The sequence below is a fragment of the Myotis brandtii genome, unplaced genomic scaffold, assembly GCF_000412655.1.
Source record: "Myotis brandtii unplaced genomic scaffold, ASM41265v1 scaffold54, whole genome shotgun sequence".
NCBI classification, from domain to species: domain Eukaryota; kingdom Metazoa; phylum Chordata; class Mammalia; order Chiroptera; family Vespertilionidae; genus Myotis; species Myotis brandtii.
The window spans coordinates 332,909-345,240 of NW_005369989.1; the positions used below are offsets into that span (position 1 = coordinate 332,909).

A 12,332-nucleotide genomic window follows, 5' to 3' on the forward strand; every position below is an offset into this window, starting at 1 on the left:
GCTAAGGGTTTAAAGTATGTCTTCCTCTAGGTTTGTTACTTCTAGTCCAAACCTCTCTCCCTGTGATATGGGACCAGTCTGTCATATGATTGCAAAAACTTCAGCTAATTTTTCATGTGTGAGCTCATCAGATCAATTCTGAGTATCGACCCAGACTCGCTGATGAGCTGTCAAAATGACTGATTTTTCTATAAAGACAAAACTTTGTTCGGAGGAAAATAAAGGTAAGCTAGTTCCAAAGGACAGCAGTTAAAAAGTCATACATTTGCTATAACACACATCTGCTACTCCTAAATGCAGTTTCTGGGCACAGGGCAGAGGGCCATAGTACAACATGAAAAAAGACAACTTGTCATGTTTAGAGGAGTGATTTTTAGTTTTCAATCGAGAATATAGAGTTCATTTACTTTTAGGATAAAAGCAATAAATTATATTTAAATTGTTGTATATTATTAATCACTGCATATATGTAGTTAAAACTCTAACATACCTCACATATCAAGAATGCTGCTATCATTTTAGGGTGTTTGGTCTTCATTTTTAAAAAAACAACTATTGTGCATTGCCCCAGAGCATGTGTAAACTGGCAACATCCATCCCATCAAAATTATAAACTCTTTCCTGTTCCTCTTGCAAACCTCAAAGCAACACCATGGCAGGAATGTAATCAGCTATAATAATCATAATTACAATATGCAAGTTAACTGTAATGACACACATAAGGATTTCTTTATCACAAAGTTCTTTCCCTGAGACGTTTGAGTCTTCCCATCAACATGAAAAACAGCATTCAAGGTGAAGTATACAGTTAGCAGCACATTTCAATTAAAAAGATATACAAAAGGATGCCCACTTCTACCAATGTGTGCAATCTGAAAGAAATTATAAAGATATGGAATACACTTATCACATTTAGTTGCTAAACATGAACAATTGCATATTTGGACAGAAATTTACCCAAAGTCAAGGTCAATCTCTAAAAGCACCGAGCATCCCTTGCTCAGGCACCCTCTGTGGCTGCATCACCTGCCTCTCCAGTTGCTTCATGTGCTCATGAATACACAACATTAGACAAGTGAAAGGCAGACAATAAAAGCAGCTTATAAAGAAGCATTTCCTGCTTTCAGGTAGAAGCGGGGCCTACTTCTAAAGGAATCCAGCATATTGATTGTACTCAGTTCCTTGCCACTCCAAGCAAAGGAATAGCCATAAATATATTTTGCAATTCAGCAAATCAAAGAAAGGATGTGGATTCTAGGCATATTAATACTGACAGAGTTGACTAAACAATATTATCGCCTTCACATGTCTTCAATATGAGTGATGATTAAGGATATTGCTGCAATTGCACATAATCAAGCAGCCCTATATTTGTTTTTGTACATTAAAATTTATGATACAGCACAATTTACAATAGCTAAGATTTGGAAACAGCCTAAGTGCCCATGAGCAGATGAGTGGATTTAAAAACTGTGGTACATCTACACAATGGAATACTATGCCGCTATAAAAAAGAAGGAACTTTTACCATTTGCAACAGCATGGATGGCACTGGAGAGCATTATGCTAAGCTCTTTGTAACATGATAGGTGTTGGGTTTGAGTAGAATTCTTTAAAGACCTTTAACTATCTCCATGTACCAGTACGACCCCAATACATAACGGTAACCCTACAGAAGGGCTCCCACTTTGATTTCTTAAGGAACTAAATATACTACAAAACAAGACACACTGCAAACCCTCAAAGAAACTGAAATTTCTTCTCTCTTTGCCTAGATCAACTCCTCTGCAGTCGGACTAGATTAAAAGGAGGGGGCATGGTTGGGGGGGGGAGTCAATTGGGGAAAAAGGAGACTTATGTAAAACTTTAGACAATAAAAAAAAAGGAAAAAATATATGGTATTTATTAAGTCATAGATGGTACCTCTAGGAAGACCTTAACTCCTAGTCAGTTCCACCGTTTGGGTAAACTTTATAACAGTGTTTGCTAATGAGGTTCCGCTTCAGAATGCCAAAGCAGATTGTGTACGCTGACCACTGCCTCACCAGGACCCATATTAAACTCAAGCAGCATTTCTCTGGGTTTCTGAAATTCTTCCGTGAGCACTGGGTCTAGTGCACATATTACTATGTCCTGAAGATCTCTAATGAAATACATCTGGAAGGAGACAAGGTTAACAGCCAGGAAGCTCATAGGCCTGCTGCAGTCACTTCCCTGAGAAGGAACATTTTGCTCTGAAGAAGCAAACTAAGGTTTCAAATACACATATTCAGATAGAGCTGGTGGATCATAACATCATTCACTGAAGTGCCTGTGTAACAAAGGTGATCTGAAAAGACTGACTCATATTCTGTCCCATACAAATATTCAGCGATGGCGCATGAGATAGATTCACAGGGATTTCATTGCGCAACACATAATTAAAACGCATACAAAAGAAAGAGAACCTTTGAAAATGCAATCAAGGAAAGATGATGAGGTCTCTTAAGTTCAAGTAACAATTTCTTTGCACTAGAAGACAGTTCAGGTCGTCAAAACAAAACGATCCTTCTTGTTCCCTTGTAAGGGGGAGTGGAGCTTGTTATTTGAAAGACTAGGCTTTTGAAAGTTAACTTTGCTGTTGGGATGTGCTCCTTGCACAAAGTGGTTCCTTACCAGGACCTAACTTCGTCTTAAAGGCTGGTTCTTACCTGGGAGAATGTTGATTCAGTAACTGGTAGTTAAAGGGAGGGATTCAAACAGCACACCTCCATTATTTTGGCAAAAGAATCCACTTATCAGTGCTGGGCCTGAAGCTGCTGCTGAACAAGACATGCATTTGCTTATTTTTGTTCGTTTTTACTGGCTCCTAATAATCCACGCTGTTCGTCTGGCCTGAAAGTGTGAGATGGAAATCTTCTGCTCAGTGCATTAATGAGATTGACCATCTTCCAGACATAATGTCTCTTCTCTAACCAACCTGTGACCTCTGAAGACTATTCTTTTCTATATATTGTCATTTGATAAAGAACTTTATTGTTCAAACTTTCACCACAGAGCTTGGGTTATTGCTAAGTACTGCCCCTCTAGGCCTATGCCTCCTATACAATGAGAAAATGTGCCATATATTTTTAAAAATACACACATAAAAAGTAATAGTTCCGGTTCAAATTAAATGGAATAGGAATAAAATGTTGCTTGGTTTAAATCAACAAAACCACAGCATTTTTATTTCACGTGTAAATTTCACATTTGGATGGAATTGGTTTGAAAGCTGAAAATGAAATTTTTCATTACTATATTTGCATCTATGATTTTAAATTAGATATGAATCTATAAATTGCACTGTATTTGTTATTACTTTGGCTTAAAGACAAAGATTCATTGACAGTCTTCAAAGGCATTAGCTAAAGGGAATTTGGGTATCATTTAAGTATTAAATATGCTAATTGTAAAACAAGATGGATTCACATTAAAATAGTTTCCCATTCTATACAAAAGGTTAGTGTTTTAACCACTGCAAATATATTGAAATAAATCCTATTCAATCGTGCTAAAAATATACCAATGTAAAAGATAACAGAACTCAGTGAAAAGTAAACAAAAAGACTAATTTCAGATTACTAATTATATAGCATTAAAATATTCTTTAAGGAGTTAGAAGTGCAGTCTGATTTGACAATAAGGGCATTTCTTGACCTTACAGAAGTTATAAGAAGCCAAATGAAGATATTATAGCCTAATAAGAATCTAGAAAGTTTCCATCATAAGTTCTTTCTATGTAGGAATGGGACACTGTTTGGTATTCTGATTTCTCTTTTTAAGGGATGGCTCAATGAATCAAGGAACTTCAATTTTATTATATAACTTATTTTCATTTCAAATTTTCAACAATAGAAATTTTATAACAATGTAATTTTAGTAAGGGGGGACTTAGAACAAGGAATATTGCATCTCTTTCATAGATTCTAGGAACTCTTCAAAGTGCTCTAAAAACACTATAAGTTTGATTAGCAGCAAAGCATTAGCCTAATCCAAATCCCCACTGCCCCCACTCATATGTACATATACACACTGTACATCCACATATTCTATTACTCTAACTTAAATATGACTATTTGATAGTTATTCCCAGAGGCTGTGCAAGGTTACAATACTGTCTACACTGTCTCCGGGTTCAAGACCACTAGCACCCAAGTGGTTAAGAGAGAACCAATCCTTTCATTAAAACAAACAAACAAAAAAAATTCAATCACATTTTAAATATCTTTTAAGATTAAAAAAATGGGAGATACAGTGAATCACCCAATATGTTATTATTTTGAGTCCTATAATTTTCTTTATCTAAAACTATTTTTTATACATGGAAGGCTAGATGTCTCTGAACTTAGCAATTCTAAGTATAAAATATTTCTTTGAAAAATATGACAAGGTGTTCATTTTTTCTAACTTGGAGGAAAGTTCTGTGAGGAGTGGGTTTTCTTCCCGCAGGTGAATTTGCAGCATCTTCTCCCAGGAGCACACCGGGAGCCCTGTCGTCCCGTGTGTAATGCATCCCAGGAATTGAGCCTCCAAGCACTGCTGCCCTCACAGAGCCTACCACCAGACCTCCAGAAAGAGGTCCTGCCAGCACCATGGCATCGTGGTCTTTTCTCCTCCACACTCTTTTAACAGCGCCCAGTCCTCAGGCATCTTGCAGTGGTGGCGGAAGTCCGGAACTTGAACTTCACTGGGAGAACCAAGTTCATTCAGAGTGCAGCATTTTCATCTTTTGGTTGGGTGGCTCTTGGTCCCCCATGGATAGGAGTGATACCTAGAAGATTCAGAAGTGGAGAGAGTTCTAGAGAGTCATGAATATTTTAGCTTACACATTCCATTTCCAGAGCAGTTGCTCAGGTGTATAAGTAAATAAATCACAACAAGTAAAAAAGCGGTTCTAAATGATAATAGAATGAGGAGATTTTTAGAAAGTAACCTTTTACTAATGTTCAGGGCCAACACAATGCCTTTTTCAAATTAGGAACTCAATAGGAACTGATAACCTTGTATAGTGCAAAAATAAACACCTATTCAAAGTAGCTTGTACATTTAAATGCCTATGCACATTAAATATTTTATATATTCATCAGTTAATGGGGGGAGGGGAGCAATGCAAATTGATTCAGTGTAGATCTCTTTTTATCTTGCATATCCCTATTTCTCAACACATATTTTATCGTTACAAAATAAAATATTAATGTTACCTCTAAGTATATATTTGTCATCTATTTGTTCACAGAACTCAGTTTTACTCTCACAAACAACAATGAGAACATTAAGGCATGCTAGGCTGTATCTTTCTGGTAAGAAAGTTAAATGTTTATGTGTCAAATATGATTAATCATATAACCCTAGAAATGATCTGCTTTGGGCTGGCCAAGTTTGTTTTGACCTTGTTTCATTTTCTTTACCCTGCTTTCTTCCTCTCCACTCCGGCCTACCTCCCCTTCCCAGAAGCCCAGAAATGAAGATTCCCCTATTTGGTTATGGTTTCTTGCTGCTATTTCTGTTTCTGTTACCATTTTTTAAAACTAATGCAGCATTTTGTGCCAGAGAGATTCTTTCTACCAACTGCCCCAGCACTATCCTCATTATTTGAATAGTTCTAGAAATCTTCCCAAAAATAGCCAATAGCTAGATGCCAGTGGCATGGCTCTATCCCTAAACAAAGTCTTTAAGCTGAAAATGTGTCATCTCTTGGCTTAATGCTTTAGTTGCTATCTTGATGCCTTGTAGATGTGTGTATAAATTTGGACAGTCTTAAGTTGTAAACAGGAATTAGGTATATAATTCTCTGTGCATTGTAATTTAATAACATTTTATAATGATAATGATGATGATGATGAAGATAATGAGAACAATAGCAGATCTGAGTAGACACTGGCAGAGGAGTTAAAACAATGTTTCCCATTTCTAATCATATTGCTAGAGCAGTTTTTCTCAACTTGTGTTCCCAGTAAAAGCTGAGGAATTACTGGGCTAAACAAAGTCAACAGTTTTCTTTCCTACAGTCCATCCCAGAGTCTTTAATATGGTATGTGTGTCAACATTCTTCACAAATGGAAAATTGTACATTCAGAGTTTCCCAAATATATTTATTCATGAAACTTTATTTTTCAGGGAACATCTATTAATATCTCTGGCAATATTAGCTCTTCTCTAAGAGGTATTTGGGAAAACACAATCTAATAATTCTAAATACCTATACATGTTCTGTGATAGTTAACATCCTCTATCCTTTGATTATAAAAAAATCATTACTGTCACAGCTGATTTGATTTGTATTTGAAATTATGTGTATTTCCAGCTTCTAAAGTATTAGGTTCTTCTAAGTAGAGCTTGAATTATTTCTTGGGAATTAATTTGGAATACCAGTAAACAAGTGATGGCTTTAAGCAAAACCAAGGATTATTTTTACTAGTCAACTGTAAAGAGTCTTTCTCCCAAGAAATATGTGTTGAGAAATAGGGATATTGCAAGATAAAAAGAGATCTAGAGTGAATCAATTTGCATTGCTCCCCCCACTCCCATTTAACTGATGAATATATAAAATAGATATTTAATGTGCATAGGCATTGCTAGTAGAAGCAGAAAAGGGAGTGTTATGGTTATATGGATTTATACATGGGTGAATCATTTTCATTTAAAGCATTTTCAAGAATATTTCATATATATCCTATGTTGCTTGAACTTGATCACTTAAATCATGTCTTCCTATTCTATTCACAATTCTGAATACAAATGTGAATAATTTTTTGCCTTTGTTATTAAGCATCTTATCTGTCTATCATAATAAGAGAATCTGAAATGTCTTTTAATACGGGAATATGTCTTTGGAAGTAGAAGTAATGTTTGATTTTATTTTTAAAATGTTATAGTAGAACTGAAAAACAAGCAAATTTTTCAAAATAAGGCTGAAATTGTTTTTTTTAAAGGAAAATTAGCTCATGTAAAAAGTTCTCTAAGTTCCTTAAACACCTGTTTTTTTCATTAATATTTAGTTGATTTTTCTGCAAAATACGAAGATAGTTATTGCCCATGATCCTGAGTCTCTGAGAAGATACAGATTAAAAACTGACAAGTATTACTTTTGCCCACAATTAAAACAAAGCACTTGAAATAAGATGCTAAGAGTCAAGAACAGAGACATTCACACTATCCATGGAAGGCTGAGTGTTCCCAGTCCGGGAGTAGACAGTGAAAAATTACATCTCTCCAGGAATGCTGGAAAGCTAGTGAACACGGAGATGGGGATTTCTATTAACAATATATCCTTGGAAAATGAGAATTACTCATCATTTCAGTTACAAATCAAAACAGAACTACATTTATGAAGGTAGTATTTTGGAAATATATTGCCACACCAAAAGAACAAGCAGTTGAATAATCTCATGTGTGATTCATAAGAACAACTCGTGAAACAGAAGGAAAAACAATGTTGGAAACTGAACTTACCTCACAAAGAATCTAATTTCCATAGAATGACCTTCACAGGATGTTCTTGGGCCCTCTTTCTCTCACCATGGCTACTAATAGTTATCTTTGGGGAAGACTTCTTGAATAATTTAAATCATGTCACAAGATAGTTTCACTAGTTAGAAAGGAAGGCAGCTCCTCCAGGCAATAAAAGGCCACTTTGGGAGAACAAACTCCATAAGACTGTGCTTCCTACAGCTACTTTTAGCCATATATAATGTGAATGTGGTTGCTTACTATCCATGCATATTCTGTGTGGCTTCTTGGAAAACTCAAGAGACAACTGGTGTGTAGTAGACACTGTCAATTCCCATATTCCTTCATCCTTACCACTTCGAAGCATGCCGGCCTGATTCTAATGGCCAGCATCTGCATTTCTTTTCCTTAAGAGTTTCTCTGGCCTCTAGAATAGGCTTTGTCCACTTTCCAGAAGGCCAGAAATGCCGGGTAACTAACATCTCCTGGGGAAAGGCCTCAAACAATAATTGATGGAAATTGGAGGAGTAGTGAGACCCATGTTCTACACAGGCTCTCAGATTCTCTGGTGGGATTAAGCTCCAGTCATCTACAATGGTAACTTGCTTGGGGAAGAGATCATTAATATTTAGTTGATTTTTCTATTGAATGATCTCTTCCCCTACCAGTGCTTCCTGGAATTGCCTCTTAAATAAACTAATTGTACTCAAATCTTTGTGCCCAACACCATGCCCAAGAGTAAAACTGTAGGAATCCAGAACTGGACTAAATTGACAAAATAGAGTATATTTTTAGAGCATCAATAATGGTTATAGTAGAAGATACTATACAACCCCTGTATAGGGTACTCAAATGGCAACACATAACAACAAGTCCCTCTCTCACAAACATAAAGTGACCAGAAGTGATTGTTTTGCTGCATTTTTCCTCTTGCATCCTATACAAGCAATGGGTAGATTTCAGGGATAGAAATCTGAGATTACAGCTCTAATGGAATGGAGAAAACAACTGCTTAATTTTTTTTAAAAAAATCTAAAAATGATTTTCCATTTTACTGTGTTCATATTTTTATGGGAGTAAATTACTACTAAGTGGTCTCCCTTTCTTTTCAACAACACAGCATCAGTACAAAGGATGAGCAACATATATTCTACCAATGTTATATCTCGTCTGAGACAAGATATTTTACAAAAGTGTTGAAAATAAAAGTTGGGAAAGCCCTCTGGAATCAAATATAGAGAAACCAGATCTAATATCCAATGATCTCAAATGATATTTCAAATTGGAAAGCAAACTCTAGAGCTCACCTGTTAGAAGTAAAATTGTAATAACCACTTTCCTCTAGGACTTCTTCAATCACAGTCTACAGTTGGAAAAAAAATCGGGTTAGCATTGAGTTAAAAGCAACAAAATAAAATCATCCAGAGGTACTGCCGAAACCTCACCTGCATCTGCTCATACGTTATTCCCTCCTCCAAGTCAAAGCTGGTGGGGAGGCCTGCAATAAATGATGGAAAGTCTGACATTTGGTTCACATTTTCTTAGTTAGACTTTATTGGCAATTATGGCTCAACTGCAGGGAGAACAGGTCAGTTTTTTAATGATGAAGATGAGTACTTGCAAACATTCTAAATAGTCTTGGCTTAGAGCAGTCAAACTTTTTCTCTTCCTTTAATACATAGGTGCTTTTGAGGTAGCCATCACAAAATAATACACAAAGGTTTAGGGTATTCCTCCATTAAGAGAGAGAGAGAGAGAGAGAGAGAGAGAGAGAGAGAGAGAGAGAGAGAAGTGATTCCAAACTGCAACTACCTGATGGGTGAGTGTTCTGATCATTGAACTCTTACTAGTCCACAAGGTAGAGAATAGATAAGTGCCAGAAAGAAGATAAATTTTTAGAAGGAAGCAGAAATAGACAGTAAAAGGTAACAAAAGACCTGACCCTTTCCTACGGCTGCCTAGAGGGAAATAAAATCTATACATTTAATGCCAAAAGGCAATACTTGTTTTGATGTTTGGTCTGAGTATGATATGCTAACACCGTAAGCCACCCTGATGCCACCCAAAGCAACATCAACCAGCTTCCACGCAAATCAATCAACACTGACTTGTGGATGCCCTGGGGCTCCCCTGCCAGTTTGGAGAGAGAAGAAAAAAAATGGGTTGAAGGTCAAGGGGAGGCATGAGCATGGGAGGTGTGAGGAAGCTTGCTTTTAAAGCCCACGGGGTCTGCTGTCTTTGCTTTTGCCCAGCCTGCTGTGGCAAGGGGTATTCCTGGTCTACTCTGGGATGGGGTGTCCAGCTGTCCACTTGCTCTCAGGCCACAGAGAGACTTCTGCCAGACTCTTCAGTTCACAGAGCTGCTGTTGTCAGAAGGCTCACCTGCAGACTGACTCGCCTGCCTGGGAGATGCTTTCAAAAGCAAATGTTTATCTTCACCTAATGGATTTCTCGGGATCTATTTCACGTGAAATTCTGCCTACACAGGCTAGCTTTATCCCAGGAATCGAAGACGTAGGGAAAATTTAATAATTAATACATGAAATAATTTGCCTACATTAGGCAACCACAAAGACACAACCAAAGTGAGTATTTTTCTAGGCTGAGATGACAAGTCTTCATTTAACTGTAAACTTGACTTCTATCCATTCCACTGAGTGATGTAACTATAGTTTACAGGGACTCAAAAACTATGGGGTAATTCTGAAACCTCAAGTAGCTTGAAAACTTCTGAGAGTTCAAATGTCACAAGACATGTAACATGTGCTGAGCCCCTACTAATGGCCAAGCACTTTTTCCGAGTTTACACGGATCCTCACTTTAACTCTGTGATACTAGTACCATTTTTATCCCCATTTTATAGGCAAGGAAACTGGATGCAGAAAGGTCAAATAACTTGCCCAAGATCAGCTACTAAATGGATGAGCCCAGATGTGAATCTAGGCATCTATGTCTAGAATCTGTAAGAATCTGTACCTTTAGTCCCTATGCTATATATAGCCCCCTGATGTGAGATTTGTGCAAAAGAAAAAAATTAAATATGTCGGATGTGGATCCTTCACATAAGGTTCAAATTTTCTCCATTTTAAGTATTCAAACTCTTCATTTCTGCTTTTTATTTCCCTGGATGCTTTGGGGCATTTGATTTGTCATCACCAGATAAGCAAGAAGAAATAAAAGGAAATATAATTCACCCACACGGACTCTGCTGTTTGTTTACAGTATTAATGATCAAGGAAGCTGCCACAACTAGGGAATTTCTAGATTCCTACGGTATCCCTTGGAACTACTTTTCTAGACAATCAAAATAAGCTCTATTTTTCTTTTAAATTGAAGATTATAATCTTTAAAGGTAGGTCTCGCTCCAACAGCTATATTTCTCTGTGAGCGTCAGATTTCCCATAATGGCAGGAGACCATTACCTGCCGGTTCACTTGGGGACAGACTGTTTCCACCTGCTGAGTGATGTAATAAATGATAATCCGCCGTGAAAAAGTTGGGCTCGATCGGTTCTGGAGATCCCTGAGATAACTGGAACAGAAAAAGCAAAACCACATCATCTTTTACACTCAGAAGCAAATGGCAGGAGGCCTCTATGTGAGCTTTTTCCATTTCCCTGCGACTGCACAGAAAATTTAGTGCTCTGTGCATTTCAATCCCTTGTAAATAGATAAACACACATCTTCTTCCTTCCAAAATAATGTATAAATCAGAAACAGCCAAGTTACACCGAGAGCAAGTTAGATAATTCCCTGGTCATATGAAAAGAAAAAAAACTCTACACTTTATAGCTTTATGAGAGCGAAATAAAAAATAGATAGAAAAATAATGTCACGGATTGGGACATCAAAATGTGGTGTTTTGTTTTGTTTTAATCATGCGTAGGTGGAATGAACTTCAATTATTCAACAGAACAATATGTTTAGCCCAAACCACCTATCGGTTTTGAACAATGCCTTCTTCTTCTACCAAAGCAAACACATTTCTTAATACATTTTCCTGAATAACTATTAATTAATTTTAATTTCCACACATTGATTCCCAACACTCTAAAGCAGTGGTTCTCAACCTTGGCTGCACATTAGAATCACCTGGAAATCTTTTTAAAATCCTGATTTCTGGGCCCCATCCTCTGGAAATTTTGTTTCTTTGTTATGGGGTGGGGCCACAACATTAGTAACAAAGAAACAGAATTTCCGGAGGATGAGGCCCAGAAATCAGGATTTTAAAAAGATTCCCAGGTGATTCTAATGTGCAGCCAAGGTTGAGAACCACTGCTCTAAAGGAAAGAGTAATTCACCAAATGACAGAATTTATTGAAGTTGCAATTGTTTAATGCCCTTCTGTGCAGTTGAAATTTTTAATGAAATTTTTTACTATAAACATTTTTTATCCTCCTTTCACTTTTAATTCCAACCAGCATGTGGACTGGCCAAGGTTTAGTGCCTGTGTTAACATAATATACTTTTAAAATGTCAACTCATATTAACAAACATATGGCACAATTTGGACCACATAATAGTGGTTACCTTGGAGTCATATACTCTGTTAATGAATTAAAATACATCATAGTGCCCTAGCCGGTTTGGCTCAGTGGATAGAGCGCCGGGTGGTGGACTGGAGGGTCCAGGGTTCAATTCCGTCAAGGGCACATACCTGAGTTGCCGGAACCAGTCAGGGTGCCTATGGGAAGCAACCAATTGATTTGTTTCTCTCACATCAATGTTTTTCTCTATATATCTCTCCCTGTCCCTTCCACTCTCTTTAAAAAAAATCAATGGAAAAATATCCTCGGGTGAGAATTAACAACAACAACAACAACAACAAAACCCATAAAATAAAATACATCATGTTCAATCACT

The 12,332-nt window shown here is 37.0% G+C and overlaps 1 protein-coding gene across 1 annotated transcript in view; it reads right to left on the reverse strand.

Moving 5' to 3' along the window:
• Positions 1 to 3,637: 3,637 nt before the first annotated feature.
• NEK10 (NIMA-related kinase 10) overlaps positions 3,638 to 12,332 on the reverse strand; it is a 143,971-nt gene continuing 135,276 nt past the window's right edge. The window contains exons 35-38 of the mRNA XM_014549224.1: positions 10,893 to 11,001; positions 8,916 to 8,968; positions 8,778 to 8,833; positions 3,638 to 4,792 (exon numbers count right to left, since the gene is read on the reverse strand). Of these exons, the coding sequence (XP_014404710.1) occupies positions 4,744 to 4,792; positions 8,778 to 8,833; positions 8,916 to 8,968; positions 10,893 to 11,001 (267 nt within the window). The 3' untranslated portion in view covers positions 3,638 to 4,743. The remainder of the gene's footprint in view (positions 4,793 to 8,777; positions 8,834 to 8,915; positions 8,969 to 10,892; positions 11,002 to 12,332) is intronic.